Source organism: Cygnus atratus, chromosome 1 (genome assembly GCF_013377495.2).
Source record: "Cygnus atratus isolate AKBS03 ecotype Queensland, Australia chromosome 1, CAtr_DNAZoo_HiC_assembly, whole genome shotgun sequence".
Lineage (NCBI taxonomy): Eukaryota > Metazoa > Chordata > Aves > Anseriformes > Anatidae > Cygnus > Cygnus atratus.
Window position 1 is genome coordinate 198408330 of NC_066362.1, and position 24405 is coordinate 198432734.

General features: G+C 38.9%; 1 protein-coding gene across 1 annotated transcript in view; it reads right to left on the bottom strand.

Moving 5' to 3' along the window:
• FAT3 (FAT atypical cadherin 3) overlaps window positions 1-24405 on the bottom strand; it is a 428576-nt gene that overhangs the window by 89352 nt on the left and 314819 nt on the right. The window contains exons 7-10 of the mRNA XM_035542387.2: window positions 21047-21361; window positions 18888-19098; window positions 18396-18464; window positions 9340-9479 (exon numbers count right to left, since the gene is read on the bottom strand). Of these exons, the coding sequence (XP_035398280.1) occupies window positions 9340-9479; window positions 18396-18464; window positions 18888-19098; window positions 21047-21361 (735 nt within the window). The remainder of the gene's footprint in view (window positions 1-9339; window positions 9480-18395; window positions 18465-18887; window positions 19099-21046; window positions 21362-24405) is intronic.

A 24405-nucleotide genomic window follows, 5' to 3' on the forward strand; every position in this document is an offset into this window, starting at 1 on the left:
TATTTTTATGGTTTCACCTTTGCTCTTCCTATGCTAGTGATGCTTGTCTTTATTGCCAACTAACACAATTTCCCCTTGAACACCTACTCGTTTCCTTTCCATTGCAGTTTATGAATGGCAGGACTGTTGCTAAGAATGTGAATGAACACTATGCCATTGGCTTCTTTAAACCTTAAGTACTACCCCTTACAGAAATGCAGAGATGTGAAAGGCAGCCAGAATAATGTTGCTGCCTGCTACACCCATCACAGTGTATCACAAGCTATCCCTGGTAACTAATAAGAATCACTATTTTCCGAGCTTTGCCTTTTGACAGTTATATTATGCAATGTCATATATGTGTGGCTCTGAAGAGGTTTTGTGTTTTTCACAACTGGAGGAGTCACACAGTGGTGAAAATTTGCTTTCGAGATTCTGTATGCTGTAGGTTACTTTGGGCAGCACAGCAGCAGAACCCTTGAAATAGTATCTAATACTGAAAGATGCAATGCAAAGATTGCCTCTTTTTCAGTACTGAAAACAAAGAGCATCCTTTGCAGAATATGCCCATGAAAACACACCTGATTGTATAATGAAGGAAATGAAATAATCTTTTTATTCAAAAAAATTGAAATGTCAAATAGTCCAATGAACTGCGTGGGAAAGGCCGTGCCCAGGACTCTTCCCTATGATTGGATGACTTGACTCATAATATTTTCTTGGTTGCTCTGGAAAGTACCTGGTTCATTTTTAAAAATATACTTTATTACTTTTCTTGATCAAGCCCTGTAAACCTATACATTCTTAAAGGAAGAAAAATACAGTTATATTTTTACTACAATATTGCACAAACAGATGTTGGCCTCAGAGAGAAATGAAACTTTAGATTTCCCTGATCTTGGAAGGGTTTGCAGAACACATTACCAGAAGGAACATGAACAATTGCAAGCAGCAGTCATAATGAACTAGCCTGGGAACTGTTTAAAAGACAGCTGAAATAAAATGTTCTGTAAGTTAAATGGCATAGGACTTCAACAGTGCATTCCATACGATTTAATTTTCAGCAGATTATGGTACGCCAGAGTGAAGCAGGGAGAAACCTATATTAAGTAATGCTTCAGTCTTGGACAGATAGCAATAAAAATGGGGTGAAAACATACATTGCTGGGACTATAATAATGATAAAAAGTTACAAAGCATTTTATATTTTTATCGCTGTTATACAATATATCAAGGTATGTTTCTGACCTGACTCAGAAGAAAACAAACAATCAAAAACCCCCACATCTGAAAAGGATGTAAAGAAACGAGTTGTAATATATGAAAGAAAGACTGAGGGAAAAATAAGACTCCATCTCTAATGGGACACAGAGCCAGTACTGAACAACTTTTGTTAGTGTAAGGAAGGGACATTGAAGCAATCTGAGCTTGGGACAATCTGATTATTGTTTTTTAGCATTTAAAGGCACCTTCTCGAGCAGTTTTGATACCCTCAGTTCTTGCGAGGTCCCACTGTAACATGGGCAAATTATTTTACTGCTGCATTGCTAATATAGAAAACAAGAAAATACATTTAATTGTACTTTTAATTGGTGGCCAAAAGCTCTTTTATATATTGTTTTATATATTCTAAGAAAGAGGAGAGACTTTTCAGTCGGTTTTGCTGGAAAACACCGCGATTTGGATTCGGCAGATGCTATTACAGCACGGTCTACTTTGAGCAAGTAAGCTGCCATCTGGGGGACAGGCTCCTATGTGTGAGCTTGTTTTTAACATTGCTGTGTGCAAACTCAAACTATTGTGTGAAAAGGAAAAAAAAAAGAAAAAAAAGGTAGAGATACACAGCAAAATGTCTTAGAGGTACTGCTAGAGCAGCGATGTGCTGTTTTGTTACCGTGTGGTGTGCAACCACCCCAGTGTGGGGTTTGCTTCCCATTATACCCAGTGCATTTTGGGCTCATTTTGGCAAATTGTGAAAGCAGAGAAAGGCATAAAACGTTATCCACCACAAAGCTTGCACCGTGACTGTGCAAGCCAGGGCTCTGTGATTTATGCCTTTAAGAGACTGTGTAAGCTAAACAGGGTAGGACTGGATCAGCGTCAGAGACCAGGCATAAGCCATGAGGCTACGGAAACTACAGTGTGAATTCATGAAGCAGCACTTCTTCCCACTGAAAAAGGCATAAGATAATGTCCTGACACAAAGATAGAGATCATGATGGTGCCTGGGGAGTGGAATGGATGTAAAGTGGAAAGATTAAAAATGAGGTCACCAAACTGTGTCCAGCAAACTTACAGGGAACTATGTGCAATGTTGTTTTGATAGTTTGAAGAACAGAACTTATTTTTTTATTATTTTTATTTCACTTCCTGCATACTGTAAAACTGATCAAGTGCCTGTTTAAGTGGCAGGCATTTTACTACCTAGAGATGACAGCATTTTAGTGATTTGTCAAGTGATCCACATTGCAATACACATTATTTATTACATACTCTGCGTTTCAACAGCCACTTCCATCTGGAGATGAAAGACAGTGGGTTAGAGATGCTAATGAATAAAGAGGTCATTACTGATTCGTAATTTCTTCTATCAAAACAGAGTTAGAGTATTTCTCATTTTCGTCAGTTGTCCCTCAAAATCGAGTCAACTGTGATTTTAAGGTTGTGGTCTCTCCTCTCCTGGGGCTGGGGTGGGAGTAAATCTTCCTTGTGACACAAGGAAATCAAACTATATAAGTGACTGCTGATTGAAGTGTTCTGTCAAACCCTTCAGCTATGGAAAAAAAAGTAACTGTATGTTCTTCAAAATTCGACAGTCTTAGGAGCTACCTGAAAACAAATAATGTAAAATAAAATGGAACTTTTAGTTCCATTTTAGGGCCATTTAGAGTAGATATTAGTCCTTCAGTCCTTATAAAATTTTGGCATCGCAAGTGACTATTATTATCCTCATCCTGTACACATGAAAACACTGCCTGGCAGCAAGGCTAAATGATTTACCAAAGCCATGTGAGAAGTAAAAGTGGGGAAGAAGTTCAGGGTTGCATTCTTAGGTTTATTTTTCAGCCACCCCACTTTTTGTTAGTTCATTTTAAAATTCCACTTTCCTATGCAGAAATTTCCTGCCAGGGCAGCATGACTTCTAGTAAGGTGTTGTTTAAAAAGAGGGGAAAATCTTTTCTTTTAATAAAGGACAAATGTTACATTGACACGAACACCAGGCTCATAGAAAATCAGATCCTACAAACATATGTGAGGCTGAGCAATCTGAATTCCACCAGCTCGTTAATATGAGGAAAAGTTACTCAAATTCATTTAATGGTTGCCAAACTTAGGCATAACATCTTGGTACTACTGGCAAATTTCCCATTGACTTTAAAAGGGCTGCGACTCTGCTCCTTGAAGCTTTAAGCTTTAACCAGCCTGGAACATGTCTTTCAAAAAAATACCTAAAGTCAAGTCTTATCCTACTGAAGGCACTCAAAGACTCACAGAGTATGTATACTTTCATATTTTCTTCAGATTTATTTCCAAATGGAAGATAGAGCTAGAATGAGCTGTGTTGCATAAATATCATTTATTACTCCGTAGGTGCCCAAGTGTTCAGCTGCGACAATACCCATTCTGCAAAAGCAAAGACAGGTTATAACAGCATCTGAGAAGGTGACGAATGGAAATGCTTGCTATTTATTTGCTGCTAAGCAGGGATTCCTCTTGCTGCAGACTTTGCAAGGTTACTGACTAAAACACTTTCCACAGACAAACATTAGCTGCGAGTCTTTTTTTTTTTTTTTTCCACGCTCATAAAGCAAACCTGCAGCAAAGCAGTCTCTGCCCAGTTCTCCTTGAAAGCTCGGATCTGTTCCAGTACATGGCGGGCTCCAGAAAGGCAGGCTTGCCGATTGCTGCTTCCATTGTGCATGGCCTAATTTATAGTCCGAACCAGTGCCTCGATATAAAAGATCTGCTTCTCCCCGCTCACTTCCTATTTCCCACAGTTAAAGCAAGTCTCAAATAAAGGATTCACAGGCCTCCAAGCTTACAAATTAGGCAAAGTAACACTCAGAGCATTTGCAAAGATTTTGTATTCAAAATGGTAAGTGAAAGGCCTAGAGAAATACAATCAAATCAAGGCAGAACAAAACCTAATGCAGGAAGTCTCTCCAAAGCTGTTTTTAATGTTGCCCATCACAAATACCTTTGGTTTAGGCACAAACGTATTTGAGTGAAGACTGGATACATGCCAGGAGCTGCTTTATAGGCATTTGAAGCTGGAAGAATCTGCTTAGCTAATTGCTTGGTCTGGGCACAGTGTTGTAATACAACCTATTAAGTGCCTGAATTGCATAAACTCAGGTTACGCTTTTGTATGGGTTTTTGAAAACCTATTTTGATTTAATATTGCTTTCAGTAGTGTTACCACACAGCTTTATTTGCTACTTCCTGACAAGTTTGTCTCTCTCCAAGCCCCAACCTTAACATAAAAATGCAAACAGTTTCCCTGTGAACCTCAATGGGTTGTTATTTATACTTCACCATGCTCCTTGTGTTATATTAAAATAGGGGGAAAAATCTTTGTTTCCCAGTCAAGGCAGTGCTGAGATTGCTGCATGGGTCAGAAAAAAAAAAGGACTGGGATAGTTCTAGCTTGGAGGAAGCATTTAACTGAGCAAAAGTAAAAAATTGAATGGAAACACCACATCTTCTTGTCCATCCTATAAGGATCCACTGCCTGCAAGAGCACTGCTCAAGGTGTCTGTCTTCGGAGGAGCGATTTATTCAGAAGCAGTCGACATCTCGGCATATTCCCACTCTGCTGGAGATGTGTGAGCAAAAATGCTGAATTTTGAGTTTTCTGAGGGCTCAGACTTGTTTAACAGCTGCAGACCCACCAAAGGGCCGAATGTCACCATAAAAATGCCCCTTGTGCTCTGATGTCTTATCTACATACTGGTCACAGTCCTCAAAGAAGCATTTTTCACAGTTTAGTTAAAAGAACCACCTTCACTCAGTGTGACTGATCAGCTCCTTGTTGTTAAAAAAAAAAAAAAAAGAAAAAAAAAGAAAAAAAAAACACCTTATAAAGAAAATGTTTTCTGACAGGTGAGAGCAAGTTTGCTATCCTGAAACTCGCAGTTAAAGGTCAATCCACAGCAAAAGAATGAATAAAATTCCACAACCTTTTGCAAGGAGAGACAGGGGGGGCAATGAGCAGTAACTTCTCCCTCCTGCTCTTTCAGGCTGGCTGGCTTGCATTGAAGGCACTGCAAGTGACCATATATTGACCTTCAAATACTTCTCAGAGGGAAGTGTATGTTCCCCTCCGAGTGCCCATGCTAGGTGAACTGCCTCCGCCAGCAAATAGTGAAGTTTGTAGTAACTGAAACTGAGGCATTTTTTGCCTGCTAGCTTGGAAGCATCAGACTTCATGCTTTAAAGCATTTTTTTTTTCAGTGTTAGGATGATGAGAAACAAGGAGGAGGCAAAGAAATATATGAAAGAAGATTGTCTTTTTTATATAATATTGTGACTCCAGGAGTTTGTTCTTCAAAAAATAATTGCCTGCTAGTACAAGGTTCTCCATTAAAGTGAAAGATATCATCACTTAGATGATCGCTTCCCAGTGTGCTGTACTTTTGTGGGTATTTTAGCAGTATGCATTATTAAAAAATAACCACTATTCCTATGCTATGCTTGAAAGTAAAGGATGTGAGCTGTCCAGTGGAAAAAAAAGAAAACCAACAGCAGCAATTTTGGTATAAAGCTGAGTCATGACCAAGAGAATCTCTGATGCTCCTTAGTCAAAGTTAGTCAATATTCTGGCAGGAATGGGTGTTTAGATACCGTTACCCTGGTTCCCTGCTGGAGGTTCCTCTCTCTGCTCGTGCAAGAACAAAAGGCCCCCTCCCACCCTGCTGGTGGCAAGGAGCAGGCTGCTCAATGAAGATGTGGTCCCAGTTCTCACAGCACGTCGAAAGCAGAAGCCCTGTCCCCCATCCCCTCCTCAAGGCCAACAGCTCGCCTGGCAGCTGCAGGAATCATGTTTCGCGGGGATTTAGAGCCAACGTACACGTTCAGCCTTTCATAAATTACCCCGTGGCCTTGAGCAATGATGAATTAAGCTAAGGGGAAAAAAAACACCAAAAAACACAAAAGCTCTCCCCGGCTTATTCCTGACTTAGCCTTCCTAGGAGTTAATCAACCTGACAGAAGCTTTGAACCCACACTCCAAATATATAAATCAAACCAGTCAACATTTCCTCATCTTCATCCTCCCCCATCGCCACAGTGCTGCTGCTCAGAGCACGGGCAGCACGGTGAGAGGCAGCAGCTCAACAAGTCCTGCTGCTGCACTTCTCACCTGGGAGCTTGCATTCCTTTCTGCTAATCGCTCCCAAACCGATTACACCTTCGGTTACAAAGGAAGTTGGTGATTTTTTTTCAAATGTTCCTTATGTTCTCTTCACCTCTTTTCACAACAGTGAACTGTTAATACAACAGATGTAGCTTTTAAATCAAAATCGTTTCCTTCCTCTGATGGTAGAGCAGTGAACCATGTGTGCAGTAAGGCACGAAGGAAGCAAACATTTTATCAGAATCCAAGGCGTGCAGCAGCATTGCTGAAGAAACTTATGCAAGTCCGTGCCAGGGATCATGTTACTGAAGCAAAAATCTTTGGCATTTTTACACTGTATTTTGCCACCTCCAACTGCGTAGCAGACAAAAGGCCAGAAAGAGATAAAGGGGAACAGGTGGGGTGGAATAAAAAGCAAGACTGTTCCATTTGGCACGCTGATGATCAGCTGTTTCACAATGAACCACTGCGCTTTTGGGGGGCTTTGTATTATTTGATTGCTGTACAAGTGGATGAATTTATACATTTGCTTTCCTACCACTTCCTTTTCTACCGTATCTTTTTGCAGCTATAGTTAGAAATGCAGGTGGTGCTGTGCACATGATACAAAATAATTCCAAGGTCATTTTACCGGAACTCAGAACAAGGCCACTGACAGCCATGAGCAGATGCTTTTTTGACACTTTCTATGACACTTACTATGACATTACTTATCAGTTTTTAATATTTTTTTCTAAAAGGAAATGAAAATGAATAAGGTCACCAAAGGCTCTGAAGTACAGTCGAAAATACAGTCTGAAAGTTTTGTAGCATGGAGAAATAATTAGGCAGGCCATCGTTCTGGCAGGTTTGAGATAATGATTGCTTCTGAAATCTCTGCTGTGAAGAGTAAATGAAACAAATTCTCGGATGTTGTTCAGGCCACAATTAAATCCCCAAACAGTATCCATGTAGAGAGAAGGAAGTGGAGGGAAGAAGGGCTTGTACCCATCGCTGATTATCAAATGCTATGCTATTGCAATCTTAGATCACTATCTTACATTTTTAAAATAGGTCACATCACTGTTACAAAGAATGCTGAGGCTTCTTTTAGAATGCAACAGCTTTGCTGAAATATGTTTTTACCATATGTTTTAATTAAAAATGTAGGGTTTTCATCAAAATAGGTTTTGAGAACTGTCACAGGGGTCATTTTATTAAATCATAAGCAGCAAAAAGAAACAAAATATCCATGAAAATACAAATTATTTGCATCCAGCATGTTTGAAATTCCCCCTGCTTTTTAATATTTGTTTGGCTGAAATGTTTGCAAGAAGTAACTGTTGTGTTAGGGATTCAACACCCCATTTCTGAAACGTGGCCTGAGAATGTCGCCAAGACTGAAAAAACAAAACAAAACAAAAAATTACTCAAGGGCTGAAGAAACTGCCTTATGGAAAGAGAATGTAAAGAGGTCAGTCATTCTCCTTCGCTTGTCTGCCAAAAGACTGGGAGGTGAATTGACTACTCTGAGTAAGTGCCTTCCTGGGGAGAAAATACTGGTTTTTAAAGAGCTCTTTAATCGAGCAGAGAAAGGCATAACAGGGAATACAGGCCAGATATAATCAAGTTAAAAAATAAGGAATGTTTTCAGCCGAGAGGCAATTAATTACTTAAACTAACAGGGAAAATAGTAGATTTCCTGCTACTGAACTTACTCTCAACTGATGTTTTTTTATCAAGACTGGATTATCAAGAGAAGTTATCAGATAGGGATAATTAGATAGAGATTTTAGGGTTGGTTATAAACAAGAATTTGGATTCAGAAAGCACTCAATGATTTAACGCTCTCTTAGGAATGTCAGTGTTGTGACTCAGTGCATACAGATTTATATCTGAACCTTTTGAGCAAAAAGGCAAGGTAAAACAAAAGAATCTGCCTGTGAATGTATATACCTATATAAATAAAAAATGTTCAGGCCTTCCTTCTGCATTATCATGTAACAAATCACGTCACAAGCCTATTTTTTTATTTCCTTTATAGACCATATTTAAACTGGGACTCAAGACTGCACACAGGTGTCTTGTACAAGCAAGTATGTGTCTTTCCCTGTGTCATATAATATTCAGGCTATAGCAGACTTTACACTTGGACATTAACTCTGATGTAGGATTTCAGGCTCTAGCTAACCCATACTCCACAACCCCACCTATTATTGAAGGGTTTTGGAGTCCCCCCAGCACTGCCTGGACTGATAAGTCCCTGTCCCTGTGCCATGACCATCATTGTGTCCCAATTCTAGAGTGGAGCAAAATGGTCAAATGTGCCAACCACCTTCCCCAAACTGGTTCCCACTGAGCACACCCAGGCTGCGTGTCAGGATCTCCCCCAGGGATGCGGCAGAGCCAGCATTATTCTAGCCCTTCACATTTATCTGGCCTGACTTTTTAATTGCTGAAAGGCACTGACCCTGATCAGAAAGACTGGTTTTAAAGGGTTGACTGGGGCTGTCCCCCAAAAGACAATGTAATCACAGGCAGTGACACTAAAAGGAGAGATCCTTTAAATTTTAAGTGTCCCCTCTGAACAATTTTGTCTCTGAACAATTGATTTGGTGTCACACATTTGGGTCTTGGGAGAATGAGAGGTATAAACTCCATTTAATACAATCAATAGCAATATTCCCCAGCACCACAGAAGCACTGTTGTATTTTGGACCATTATGTGGTGATACAATTGTCAAAATCTATCATTGCTGCTGGTGATAGGGACTCCCTCAGCTGGAGGAAGGCAAATTACTTTTGTGTGAGCACAAAGAGGACAAAAGGAGAAATACCGCTTTGAAGCATTCACCAGTCCATTCTTTACAACCAGATGGAAAGGCTCTGAAAAATATCCCCTCCATTAGTTAACAGTGGTCTCAAAGGATGAGGTTTTAGTTGAATGACAAAATTATTAATTTTTATAGCATATACATTCCACTAACAAATGAAAAACTTGCCAGAAAAGGAATGTGATATTCTACCTGAGTCGTGGCAATGTTTGTTCCATCGGTGACTTCCACAGTCATATTATATATTGACCTCTGCTCTGCATCCAAGGGCTTTGCAATGACAATAGTGCCCACTCCCTTCTCCGCGTCGAAAGAACTATCGTAATTCCCTCCTAATTGTTGCACAAAAATACAATTAAATTAGCCATCTCTGGAAAATTTCCATCGCAAATGTTCCTAAAAGTGGGCATATCTGTTTACTGGCATCCATCTTAATGGCTTGCCTTAGCATACACAGTACATCTACTGATATTTTTTTGTTCGTAACTCATTTATATTTCAAAGCACAGTTTGTATATTGGAAAGCAGATATCATTAAAATGCACTACAAGAAAAAAATCTAGCTGTATATTTAAGTGAACCATAACTGAGTCTATAAAAAGAATGCAATGGCTATAAGCCCGTAAGATGTTGCCCTTGCAGTTTGAGTAATGAACAAGCACAATAATCTTTTTGTATAAAAATCATTTTAAGATGGTTTTGTTCCACAAATTTTATTTTCAGGAATTTCTCACTGATGCTTGTGGGTGCGAAGACCACTAAGTGAGTCTAAAAATTACAATTATAATCAATTTTAAAAATGCAAATAGAGATTTTTTATGTTAATTTCAAGGACAATGAAAATTACTGGCAGCAAAGGTCACATTCTACTAGTCTTTTAGGAATTATTTAAATAGATCTGACAGGATACACATCATAAATTCCTTTCCATTAAAAAAACCCTCACAAAGCACTGTTCTGAAACTAATATCCCCTTATCCTGTCACACACTGAATGATGCAGCAGTGAAAAAGCCCTCCTGAGTCTCAGGTAAAAGAAAAAAAAAAGTAAAAGAAAAAAAATCTATTAAAAAGTAGGAGAAAGCTATAAATAATTTGAGATTAAAGGGTTACAGGATTTCTCAGCCACAGCTATAGTTTATAAATTAGAACCACTCATTATGTTCAAAAGTAAAGCATACACTCCCTGCTGCTAAGCTGCTTCTTACTCACTCAACTCTAAAGGGAAATTTATTATGAGTTGAGTCTGTAATTTTTGGAGGCTGGGGACAGGGAGAGGTGGAACACAACACTGCTGACAAACGAACTCTTAAGGTATATTCATCACACAGCAATGCAATGCCACTAGCTACAGACTCTGACGATCCAGTTCTGCAAAGTGGTAAAAGGCTTTCAAGTACCACTGGCAATAAAACTTGCGTAAGAGCTGCTGTCTTGGCATTAGATCCACAGGTAGAAAGACATCTCCATTCCACTGACTTAGTTCTTATGCAAAATAAATATATATATATATTGTAGTTTCTGTATTATCACAAAATGTCTCTCATTTTAGGGCTGGAGACAGAGAAGAGGAGGGGACAGTTTTCCTTGCTCTGCCTTCAAGTCCTGTATCTGCACGGTTTGCTGATCAATAACCATACTTATTCTCAGAAATAGTCATGCATTTAGTGAGAGGAGAAAGGCTTTGGCATTCCAAGAAGATGCAGATTTAGAGGAATAACTGCAGGTGAACAGAATGAAATTGCAGCCCCTAAATACTTTAACACGGAGAAACCTTCACTTCTTTCTCACTCTTGCTCAAGTTACTGCAAAGAAAGTGTAAGCTAGAAGAAGCACTGCTTTGTCTGTATCTGCCTTGGAAGCCATTCAGGTAGGGTGAGAAGAAAAGGGGAGAAGGAATAAGAGAACAGGTGATCTATGCAAAAGAAAGGCAGAACTGGTGAACTTCTGCCCTTTGAAAAAAATCCAAATACGATTTCAGACGTGACATCAGGCTTCCCTATGCTGAATATATGTATATACATATTTATAGCTCTGAGCCTAACAGATGCTGTTGTGGTTTTCCAAGAAAATACTGACACTGGATCTGCAGTGATTTATGGAGCATAGAAACATTGCTTATTCCCTAACCTCCTTCTGCAAGCCCAAATTGCATATTTTTTCTCGATTGATATATATATGTTTAAAATTATTTGACACTAGGAAAGAAAAGTAATTGTCCTTGACATTTAAGCAATACTAAAGTATTTGGACATTGATCATACGTTCAGTTTTTTTTTTATTATTATTATTTTTAAAGTTAGTCTGGCAGAAAAAGATGTCATCTCCCAATTAATGTTTTAAATTGATTTACTTGAGAAAAACTGTACCAAGAAAAGTAACGCTGAAAAAGCATCCTTTGAAGAAGAGAGTTTGAGATTCTTGCGAGGAGATCTCTGCTGAAATGAAGCTAGCCTTGGGACAGTAGGCACTTTACAAAGAGAATGTTTCATACTGATAACCATGAAAACAAAATGAAAGCCTATACTTCAAGATGCATAATAACCATCTTAATAAGCAATCAAAAATTATATGCTATCAACTGGCATACATGTCCAAAGAAACCATGCCTTTAAAAATTCCAAGAAGAGAAAATGGAAGGATTAACAATAAATGTTTTAAATGCCCTTCCTCTATTGGCTTATTGCAGGGTTTGGAAGGCACTGTATGTGTGTTGCAAATACCCCAACTTCTTCAAGACACTTTCACAAAATGTGATATATTCTTCCCATAAAATATGAATTGAATAAATCATATAGACCGTGGTCTACTGTTGGCAATGAAGAACCTGCCAAATGGTTGAACTTCTGGGAATAACCTCTCATCTGGCCTGGGATATTGTGTCCTGCCCCTCATCTAGAGTACTAGAGATGGTCTGGAAATACTTTGTACTGCTCCTCAGCCTTGACACACCCTCAGAACAGAACCTCATATGATGAATTCTTCTGAAGTTACACTGAAGTATAATTATCGAATTCGGCATAAATGCTAAACTGTAAGTCTTAATAAATGTGTAAAGTCTGTGTAAGGCCTGTTTGAAGCCCCCAGAGAAGCACTCAATAGAATTATCTTTGAAAGATGGGTGCTGAAAGGGTATAGACAGAAAGGAGTCGTATAAAAAAAAAAATCAGGATTTTTCTATTAAAAACTAGTCCAGCTGAACTATTCTGGGAATTGCATGGGAAGCAACTTTCTTCCAAAATGTGCTCACATAGAGGACAGAGGGCTGAGGCTGTAAGAGGTGACAGCTGAGGAGGCATCAGCGTCACACATTTCTGGAGTACTGAGTATTCTGAGGCCAGTTTTCAAAAGCATGCTGCTGTGTAACTCCAAATCCTTTTGATGCAAGTTTATTTGCATTGCTGTAAACTTCAGCAGTATCAGTTTTACCAATGTTACTATTGACCATTTAACAATTTCTTTGATCACAATCTTAGGATGAAAGCAGACTAAGGATGACGAAATTTCGTTCATCTGTTCAGTTTTATTAATGTGAATTTATATTACTTATTCCATTTTCTAGCACGTGGCACATGCTTTCCTTTTTATTATCTACAGAAACCTGCTTTCAAATACAAGATATGTAGAAGCTGTCTTTGCTAATGTGCTTGCAATAGCATTAGGAAAGAAATATTTCAAATGAAGATCAAACACTGTGAGTTCCTTGGCCACTTTGGGAAAATCAGTGATAAAAAAGGCAAGTTAACTGAACGGGCAAAGTGGCTATTCAGGTTGTCCTAAAAGGCATTTTAACACTGAATGACTTAAGAGAAATTGGCTGTTGTTGCCAATACATTGCAGGCTAAGATGTAATACTGATACATCTTCAGTATAGATTAAAGAATTCCCTTGAAATGCCCTGATAAACTGAAACCCTTAGGGTGGGAAAAATCCACATCTAGTTGCAATGTCATCTTTAGGTGAGACTGAATATTGTGTTTGGATGTTATAAATTAATACAGAAATTGCTTTGTTTCTCTAATTGACTGTTAAGATTCCCAAAGACAGCCAGCACAGATATTTATGTCTGCACTTCGGACATCTAAAGTGAAATGAGATGATTTCTACCCTTAATTTCTTGAGATTGATCTTTATGCTCTTGCATAAACTGTGGAAGCAGTAAATTTCCATAACTAGGAGATCTTTATGTTATCTGAAAGCATGGTGTCATTTATATAGGATTTTCCAATATAACTGTAGCCAATTCCAGATGTTATCAAACTCAGGACAGCTGCAGAAGCAGCCCCTGGTACAAAGGAGCTTATCTGTTGGTCCTTGCTACAGCTTCATGACTGCTTTCCAGCGCAGCCCTTATTCTCAATTTGGGAGATGCTATGTAGCATGTGTAAGAAGGAGGTATCAGGGAACTGAACCTGAACACCTCTGATTCAACAGCCTATCAGTTGTGTTCGTGGTTTAGAGTAGTGTTGATTACATTTTTATGACTGAATCTGGAGTGTCACCTTGTTTCTTAGCTCATTTCTGGGCTTCATAATCACTATCAGCATATTTTTCTTCTGAGAAAAAAGTCCTTCATGCTAGAAAAAAATAATTTTCCTTTTATAAAAAGAGATGGCTAAGGAAAAAAAAAAGGCATTGAATCTTACATGACTAAAAGGAGGGGATCTTCTGATGTCAGGCTTACCACACATTTGGTGCAATTTGGTCAAGGAAAGCTTCCTGAACTGTTAAAAGGGATTTCTAGACATCAACTAGCAAATTTGTGTAAGGAAAGATACAGTGCAGCTACCACTATACCCTTTTTGAATTCAAGAAAAAAAAAATCATTTTCATGCATATTCTGCTTGCATTTTGATTATTATATTTGCTGCAAGCAATGAAGGTTATTTTGTAGTGCTTGTCCTAGATGGAGTTTATTTTTGGTAGGAGGCTGAGCCTCTTTATGTTCCTATCAGCTGCTGATATGCTCTTTTAGACAGGATTATCCTGCTGTGAGAAATCATTTCCTCCTCTGAGAAGAAAACATGTCAGCAAACCTGGAGGAGTTGTAGGCAAATGAGTCCCATCTGAGGGCCTTTCTCCTTTTTTTCCAGTGGAATGATCAAGAAGAGTGGGATTGAATATACACCTGAGAAATGTCTGATAACTGTAGAGATTCTGAATTGTTGGGTCTTAGATGCCAAGATGAATCACTCTGAATTCTGGAGGAGGACATCCCCAAACCAAGACTCTTCCTTCACTGGCAGATAGCAAAGAACGTACAAGCTAAGGTACATGTTCAAATGTAAAAAAGCCAGGATGTATCACAATCTTCACACAAGTCTCATTTGGCTTAACATGACGGAAGAGTGGAGGAGAAGAGAAATACAGGAGATGACCTAATTTAGAGAATAGTGTTCTGGGACAACTTTTCTCAGAGCAGAAAGGATTCTTACTTGTCTTGCCCCAAAGTAAACTAGCAACACTGAGGACACTGATGATAAAGTGGGTCTCTATTGCTACAATTCTCACGTTGCTCAGAGAAGAGACTCAGAGGAAAATACAGAAAGCAAATTCACCCTGACTCTCACAGACAAGTCTGAAGTGCCTCTAGGATTTCCAGGAAAAGAACCAATGGCCAAATTTCAAATATTTCCATTTCCAAAAGATAGGAAATAAACTTAATGATTGCCTTAAGAAATACTCATTCGACTACAGACTTTTGTTAATCACAACATAATACATATTAGTAACATAACATGCAAAGATTTATTGTCTTACATACTATATCACACTAAGAAGAAGAAAATACTGCAGAGTTTAAGTTTTCAGAAAGATAAAACTATTGCAAGGAGAGTCAAAGCTCTGGGTTTGCTGCTAAGAAGCCGAAGGTAAGGGCAAAAAAGCAGAAAATAAATCAGAAGGTATATTAGCTAGTTCTCACAGAATATAATTGAAAGGAGGCTAGGGAGGTACATGTTTTTGATGTTAATGAAAATTTGCAGAACTGTGAATTATATGGACTATTAATTAAAATTAATAGATCTTAAAATTATTGCCATTTAAGCACCCTTGATAAAAAAGTCCAGATGTACTTTAAAAATTTGGCTGTTTTATTAAGGCATGGGCTGGGAAAGACAGAGGGAGGCCTATTTGGAGAATCAGAGAGATGTTGTGCAACATGCTACTTAAGCAAAAACTAGCACCATGCAGCTTAGCTCCAGTGGTCAAAGTAATCATCACACCATTTCCACCACTAACAAAGGAAGAAAGAGACAGAGGGCTCAATTTACCTGGGAGAAATAAAGATGTCATGATTTATCTTGGAACTTCTTTTAAAATTAGATTTTTTTTTTTGGAAATGACTGAATAAATTTAACATAACTGAAACAACCTGCATTCATGTCTTTTGCATTGTGTGATCTGCATGAACTGAGAATGGCATTGAATGCATTCTGAAAACAGAAAACTGTAGTGACATCGCAACCATTCCCAATTAAACAACAAAATAACCAACCAGTCCTGTTTGTCTCTAGTCTCCCTGTCTGCAAGGCACCATTCCCTATCTTAGAGGTGATTAGCTGAAGAATAAGCAGTTATTTAAGATGCATACAATGTAGGTGCAAATTAGATGCTGAAGTTAGGCAAACAGCATCCTAGAAAGCCTAATCTTCAGCCACCCTTCCCCCCTTCTTTAGCTTGGGGAAAGTGCACGTTATGCATTAAAAAAGAGGTCCTCTGGAATTCCAATGCCCATTTAGTTTGAAAAGGTCATAAACATAAAGGTCAAGCTGCAAACTCTGTATTAAACCATGCCTCTACATAAGCCTTCAGGGCTTTTGTTGACATTACTGTGAACTGTGCACAGAGGTCCAAAATCACAAAATACCAGATGGAGTAGGATCAGGTCTAGGTTTTACAACAGCATAGAAACTCTCTCTTGCATCAGCAGTCCTGTACAGCTTTCCATTTCCTAGAACTAACTTCTACTAATAACCTATGTCTTTCACCGGGCTTTTCAGCCCTAGACACCACTGTTAGAATCATAGCATCACAGAACGGTTTGGGCTGGAAGGGACCTTAAAGCCCATCCAGTTCCAGCCCCCTGCCATGGGCAGGGACACCTCCCACCAGACCAGGTTGCCCAAAGCCCCATCCAGCCTGGCCTTGAACACCTCCAGGGATGGGGCATCCACAGCTTCTCTGGGCAGCCTGTGCCAGGGCCTCACCACCCTCTCAGTGAAGAATTCCCAGTGTTCCTCCAAAAGGAAAGTATTGATATGTCTTTTTTTTTTTTTTTTTTTTTTTTTTTTTTATACAGGATGATAATGCAGAACAAGAAGAATAAGTGTTCTTGATACTGACACTGACTAAAGGCAGCAAAGATAATCTAAACATGAAACACTATCTATAACCCTCTCAGGGTGGACTTTGTCTTTGCAGCCTGTATGCAGAGCGTCTGAACAACAAGTCTTCTGCATGCCTGGGATTGCTGGCTATTCGTATTGCAGAAACGGAGGCTGTTGCTAGCGCTGTTGTAAATAACAGCAGTAATATTTAACGACAACATTCATGTGGCAACAGTACCGAACTGAGTGGTCAGGGTCATCGATTTCTCATTAAGTCTAGGGGAGCTCTGTCTCCGTGAACCTGTACATCGTGCAGCATCAGGAGCTATAGCCTATAAGGAAAACATTAGCATTGTTTGAATAGCCAAAATCTAATCCATTTGAAGTATTTTAGCCATAAAGGTCACATTAAGTGACAAATTAAACACTTAAATTTCATTATGTTCTTCCCATCACCTCTGTGAGGCAAACGTGAAATATTATTATAAAGTGTTGCTAGATTGCAAATGAGTCTAACAATGTAAAAGAAAGCAGCTGAAGAACGGGGGCTTCTCTCAGTGCTTAACACAGGCAGCATTTTAATGAGTTGGTGAATTCACCAAGGAAAAGACCAAAAGGCTGTGAAGGGCAGAGGAGTCCAGCAAAAGGTTCAAATGGGAAAAAAGTGTCAATAATATCAATAAAGATGGATTTCTCCTGGGACGAAAGTTAGGGTCAGTGAGGAAAAAAAAGGGAATGTAAACATTAGCTAATAAATTGCTTGCAGCATACTGAAACAGCCAAGGGAATGGGAGGGAAACAGTAGGAAACATATGCTGTCCTTCCCCAGAGGCTAGCAGGAACCCCGGAACATGATAATAGCTTTGGGTTTAATTTTAATGCTGTTGGCACCAGAAACCTTGCTACAAATTCAAAGAGGAAATGCAGCTGCTTCTGCCTTTCATCTGCACAAATTGGCAATAAAAGGTGGATGAAAATGACTCTGACAGACCCTTTCTCTTGTGGTCCTCGCCCTTCCTGTTGGCTAAACCCATCCACAAATAGCTATGCTGAAATGGAAGCCGGGCTCAATCCCTGCAAATAAAGACTGCTGATGCACCCTTTCCACTAAGTCTGTGGCAAAGGCCTTTGTTTCTCTAATCTTTCATATAGTATTTGCTTTATAACCCTTCAACACCACTTTGTGCAGACAGTGTTTGACATCCCAGGATACACAAACATTACCTACAAGTATCTGCAAATATTAAATACCACTATAACTTTGCAAGGGTCATTGTGCTGCTGGAGGAAGTTTCGATTTGGAAATCTTTTATTTTAAATGACATAACTGAATTAGCAGTAGAAGCAAGGAAACAATGCTTAGAAACATGGATTCCTGTTTCTCCACTACAACCAAGTGAGACCCTCTATTCCCTGTCTTTCTGGCAACTACATCCTTAACCGCATTTCCCTGGGATTTTAATACTTCTATGGCTTTTCCTCTGCTTTGCTAAGTATACTTCTCCCTCCCTATTTTTGTAAGCAATTTTATGTGAGGCAATTTTGTGGTTGAAATCTCACATCAAAACACATTTCTCTTTTTCAGCTTGCATTCAAGACAAACTTTTGGTGGCTCCATTTGTAACCCATATGTTGATGCATCCCATTCTGTTTCACAGTTAAATGGATGGCACTGGACTGTGAAAAGTTTGAATTAATTATTTGTGATAAACTGTGGAAAATCCGTGAATAAAATGATAATAATTGGACACAAATACGGTAAAAGCTGTCATAGAAAGAAACGCAGCACATCCATGTGTCGCATTGCATCCTGTCACAGGCACTTATGAAAGATGTAATATAAATTGTCTCAAAGAACTTGCAAAAATAAAAGGCAGCCTGGATAGTTGTATTTTAGCAAATGTGTTTGCACTAAGGGTACCTTCTGTTGAACAGTTCTGCCCACAAGCTGTCTGTAGAATATAGAACATCTCTCGAGCATGCTTGCCACCTTGAAGCAGGGCAGTCGGAAGCAGAAAAAAAAGAACAGAATGCAGAAAAAAAGGTGAAGAAAGAGAGAAATGAGGGACAGCAAGTCTAAGTACCATAAATACATTTAGAAATGAGATTAGCAAAGTATGACAATAGAATTTAAATGACAGACAACATTAAGATTGCAGTAAATAACATACTATGAAAAAAAACAATTCAGCCATACAGCGCTTTTTTCAGCTTAGCTAAGGAGTCATAACAAAAGCAGGAATATTATTATTATTGTTATTGCTATATATAAATAGCATTTCCATTTCAGCATTACAAAAGTGGTTTTAATTTTGGGGAGACAGTTCACGGTTAGTTGTCTTGCTCTCAAAACCACATAGCCATACACTTTGCTTCTGAAGCTTCTTCCCATTGCCACCGGCTCCCAACTTACCGACAATATCAAACCAGAGAGGGATGTTAGATGGCTGCACAGAGACCACCCCAACGATTTCCGTCACTTTATCACTTTCCATGACGGTGAAGTTGTAAAAGGGTTCATCAAAAGTCAGCGGCACTGGCGAGGGCGCAGGCTTTTTTATCCACTCGATGTGGAGGCGTGCAGTTGAAGATTTTTGGGGCCGGCCATTGTCCACTGCCTTTATCTAGTGGGTGTAAAGAAAACAGGACCCAGACTGAGCATCCCAGCTTGGCAGTTCAGACCTAATTCTATCACAAGAAGACACCTTCTTGGAAAACAGACTTTTAATCTTTATGTAAAATCCCAGGAAAAAAAGAGGGATTTAAGCACTTCACTGTTACTCATTTTTTCCATTACAGTTTAACTTTTCTTTGAAAAGACTGATTTAAAACTGAAACATTTTGACTTAGAACTGCTGATGTAAGGCCTCCTGGAGATGTGCTCCATACATAGATCTCTGTCTCCAGAGCCGACTTCCCTCTCCGATGACATCTTCGAAGCAGTTCCCTCTTGCAGCAAAGGTGGAAGTCCCTGTGTTTTAAGCCATGCACTTAAGAACACATGCTCACCCAGACCATGTTTGATTGCTTTCGTCATCTGTATTACAGATAAGATTGGTATTCCTTATATTACTTTCATTAGTATTTATAATTGAGTTAACTATGTTTCAGATCATTTCCCCCATTTTCCAAAACAAATATAACTTAAAATTTTGCCACATCTATTTTCCTTGTTTTCGTTTCTCAGTAGTGTTCATTAGTGCTGCCCAGTTTGGTTCTAATTCTTTATTTTATAATATATACTAGAGTGATGGATAGACTCGATATTTGCCTGCCATGCTTTATGGTTTTAGGACAGAAAAGACAAGATGACCAGTGACAAACACTAGGGATAAGACAAGGGAGAATGTAGGTTACAAAATGGGTGCTTCATTGAATAACATCAATGCCCTGGGAGTACGAGGGATTTTTCTTTTAAAACATAAGTAAATGCTTCTGGCTATATAGGACTACTGGCGTACAAAAATGCTGTTACTATGCCTGTTAAAATAGGAAATATTTTCCTGAAATACCATACCCTATTTCTTTCTCTGGAAATGTGTTAAGTGGGTTTGGTGCTAGCGCTCATCACCCTGCTCGGCTCAGGCTGGCAGGCCCTTAGGGGAAAGAAGCTGAGTAGAAGACCTTCAGCTGCTACATTACAAAAGGGGGCAGATCCCAGACGTGCCCTCCACCTCTGCACAGTGAAAAGCATTCACTCAAAGGGTGCTGGCCTCTAATTACTGGGTATCGCTCAATATTTTGGTATTTATGCTTTTGTTTTCTTGTCACAATTTTCAACCCTATGAAAGTATCTCAACAGAGACTTATTATAAATGTAAAATAGAATGTAAATGACATTGCTTCCTTTACTACGGGCCTCACTGTGGACCTCTGACAATTTTCTGTCTATTATTTTGTACATTTTTGGTGAACTCCTCCAATACAACTGTAGCTTGTTGCTGTAGGTGAAGATTACACATGCAAGCTCTGTCTTTCTTCATACCAACAACACCATCTTGTCTCCTTTCTGTCTTTGGCCACGTTTACATAGTTTGAGTTTTGGCAGAATAATTTTGACAGAGATTACTTTTAACTGAAATTGCTGCCACACTTCAATCCTTTAATGCACCAAGAAAGGTACTATTACATACAGTATACAGTACTTCCCTTCCCTGAAGCTTCCAGATTTGGACATTGTAAGGACCTTTCCATGAGGGCAAGCAGTTATGTCCACACAGAAGTTGTATATCCATTTGTAGCCCAGTTCAACATGACATAATTTTGTAAGCAGACAAGCCCACGGTCTTCAGTTTTGTGCATTTAAGGGAATGACTTACGTCAACAATTTGCAAGCTAATTCTGAGCAGTCAGAATAATTCAGTATATGTAACAGCATGAACACTCTCAAACTCAATTGCTTGTTTGTAGCTATATGTGTACATCAGATTTTTTAATACATTCAGACCTAATCTATGACTTTATATATAGGTCACAGATTTAACACAGTCATGTATCACTCTTTATACAACAGTCTGTTCTTTTTAAAAAAAGTCACATCATGGGTTTATATATTGACGGAAGAGTACTTACTGTTAATATGTCATAACTCCCTGCTGTGAACTGCTTTCTAGAAGAAACCATCCCTGTTTTGGGATCAATAAAAAATTTCCCATCCTCATTTCCATCCACAATGCTGTATGAGATTTCTGCATTAGGGCCTTCATCTTTGTCGAAAGCAAAAGCTCTGTAGATTGGCTCCCCTCTTTTCTTACGATCCCTCTCTGGCAATTTGATCTGATAGACTTTCTCCGGAAACTGTGGTTTGTTATCATTCTCATCCAGAACCTGGACCACCACCCAAACTGAGGACTGCTTGGGAGATGTGCCCCCATCCGAGACAGTTACCTGAAAAACAACAGCAGCAGAGGCATTATTCTGAATGGGTAAAGCAGAACTTTATAAATGGGCATCATGAAACATGAGGGAACACCCCTCCTTCCCTAGACCTAACCTGTAGTTTACAAGGTCTTCTGTGTGATAAGTACTTCTACCCAAAATATCCTCACTACAAGCATGCTGACTGCGTATCTGTAATATGCCCAGAATGGCGAATAAAGGAATCAGGAAAATTTTTCCTTTTGAGATGAATCTATAACAGGTAAGCTGTGGAGGAGGAACCCATTCCTGAAAACAGCAAATCCTTTTATCTCAAACTTGGCAAGACATTATCTCAGAAGAAGAGTGAACTGGAATTAAGCCATAAGCAGTATATCTACTTTTTTCCAAACATATTTTAAAATTTCTTCAGTCACACAATGAAGAATTTCTTCTATATCTTAAAAGAATCTCTGTCATTTTTTCCCATTAATTATTTGGAATTTCTTAAACAATGACAGGATTTTCTGTCGGTTCTTTTCATTCATTACCTGGGATTTGACAGCTCATTAATTCCAAAACTACTTTAGATGACTGTAAGAAGCACAGAAAGGCATGTAGTAAAAAAAAGTCTGCTGCACACTATGCTGGCACATATACTTAAAAAAATCTTTGAGACAAAAGTTAGTTAGTAATTTAGCTGCAACTTAAACAGAATTACTAATACTTTACAGTCTGAAACACTGTGAAAAAGAGATGATCCAAGTTCAACAAACACTCAAGAGCTTCAATAATATGCATTTAAAATGCAATCAATATGTTTCAAACTTCTCCCTAAAATTTTTGATTGCATTTCCTAAAGATAAAGAAACAAAATAGAACGTTATTTCTGTTTGCATGAAAGAAGTTCAGATTTCACTTTCAGCTACGTATGCTAACATAGGAAATCCCACAGTAGCAATTTTTTGTGATAGCAAGCCAAGATATTACGTGCAGTTGTCTGGCCTGTACCTATCCTTGCACATTGATTGCTTTGCTGGTTAACTACTCGGTGCTTTATTTCACCTTAAATGTTTCTGTGCTCCCTTACAATAATATACTCCTGATGTCCAACCCTGAGGCAAAGCAAACATTTTCTAGGAATCCTGTCCCATGCTGTTGTTCTCGCCTTGCAACAAGGTATCTAAACTTACAGTAACCTTGATTTAGTACTGAGATCAGCAGAAAAATAACATTTTCAAAGAGAAAAGCAAAACACTGTTTCTATTTCCTGTTTTTAACTATACTTTCAAAAACTGATACATTAGAAGCGATTAAAGCCTTAAGGACCTAAATCCCTTATTTACAGATAAATAAATGGTGTGGCAATATACAGTGGCAACATAAAATCCCCCAAATCAGCCTGAAACTTATTTGGAGAGCACAGCCTGTTCCCCCAGAGACTTATAACGGCCTCTCTCTCCTAAGACTGCCACCAGGGTTGGCAATTAGCACCCGCTGGGATGGCCAACTCATGATCAGGAGCTGAGATCCAGTCGGGATTGTCCTCAACACGCCTGCCACCAATATGCCACCTGTCAGCAAGGGGGCAGCGGGTGCTGGTGGCTTGTGGGGAGAGCACCCATAGCTCGTGGCTGCTGCACTCAACCATCCAGATCCCACTCGACACACTTTCCAAAATGGCGTTTATCCCACCAAAAGGCAGCACACGTGGCTGCGGATCTGCCTTTCCACCCAGAGAAAGCAATGCCACCGGGGAGCTCAGCCATTCTGCTTTAATGCTCCGGGACAACTTCAGAATTTTTTCAGCAAGCAAAAAGCCAATTCTGCCAATATTCCCCCTTCCTATTACAGGCTTTGAGCAATGAATAACTTTTGACCCACTTTTAAGGCTGATCCCCTCTATTTTTGTTCTGCTTTGGCAGAATTGGCTGAGCTCTCAGAAAAAACACAGGTTAACAAAGAAAACCCTCTTTTGGGATTTCTGCTGACTCTACAGACAAAGTAATCAATGATACTGGGCAGTACAGGAAGGCTGTAGTACACAGAAACAAAAGGAGACACACTTATTTAAATGTTGAACAAGAATACGAAAAAATATGTATTTTTGGTGGGGCTAATGCTTTTAATGCATAGAAAATACAATTAAGACTCAGGAAACTGGTTTTCTGAACAGAACATGAGTGAAAGTTTAAGAAAAAAACAAAAACATTTTCCTCAAGCTTTAAAAACAATGACCTAAAAAGAAAAATGAAAAAAAAAAAGCAGGGTGGAGAAAAAGTTTACAAATAGTAGTAATAATAAAATCTCTGAAAACCAGTGATACAAGCAGCCAAGCAACTGTGATGAAAAACCTGCTTAAGTCAAGATGCTGCTTGAGAAGCTAAGCCATCCTCATGTCTTACCAGCACACAGTCTCACAGTTTGTTAGGTTACTGCTGAAATCATGACTGAAATGGTATGGCACCAAATAGGTACAGGCATTTGTTTGTTTTTGTAAGCCAAGACACATGGGAAATCCCTTCTGCAACAGAAAAGTTGCACTGAAAATATTTGCTGACAGCTAATTGAAAATAGAAATGGCTAAAACACAAAATGTCAAGCAATTAACAGAAATTAACAGAGAAGTTCTGGAGTTAGTCAGTTCAGCTCTGTCTAAAATTTTACATCCCCAGAGAGGAAGACATAACAGCTAAACCTTTTTTTCTGGGTGACACTCAAAACTTTTCAAAACAACAGGTTCCAGCTCTGCTCGAGAAGCTCCGAGTGCCAGACATGGGAAGCTGAAGTGTGAGTTAAAGCCCTCTCATTGCAGGCGTGTAAATTAATTAACTAAGCCGCCCCCACACCAGAGATGTGATTATGTGATTATTATGTGAATATGACCCTCTTTTCGACACCATCAGCCTAACCCCAGACCAGGCTTTTTATATTCCAGCTATGAACAGGGTATAGAGCTGCAGAAATTTCCTCTGGCCCTACAAAAAATAAAATAATAAGAGAAACAAAAACAAAAACAAAACAAAAAAAATCACCACCACATTAAAACAAAATAACATTATTATTATTTTTTT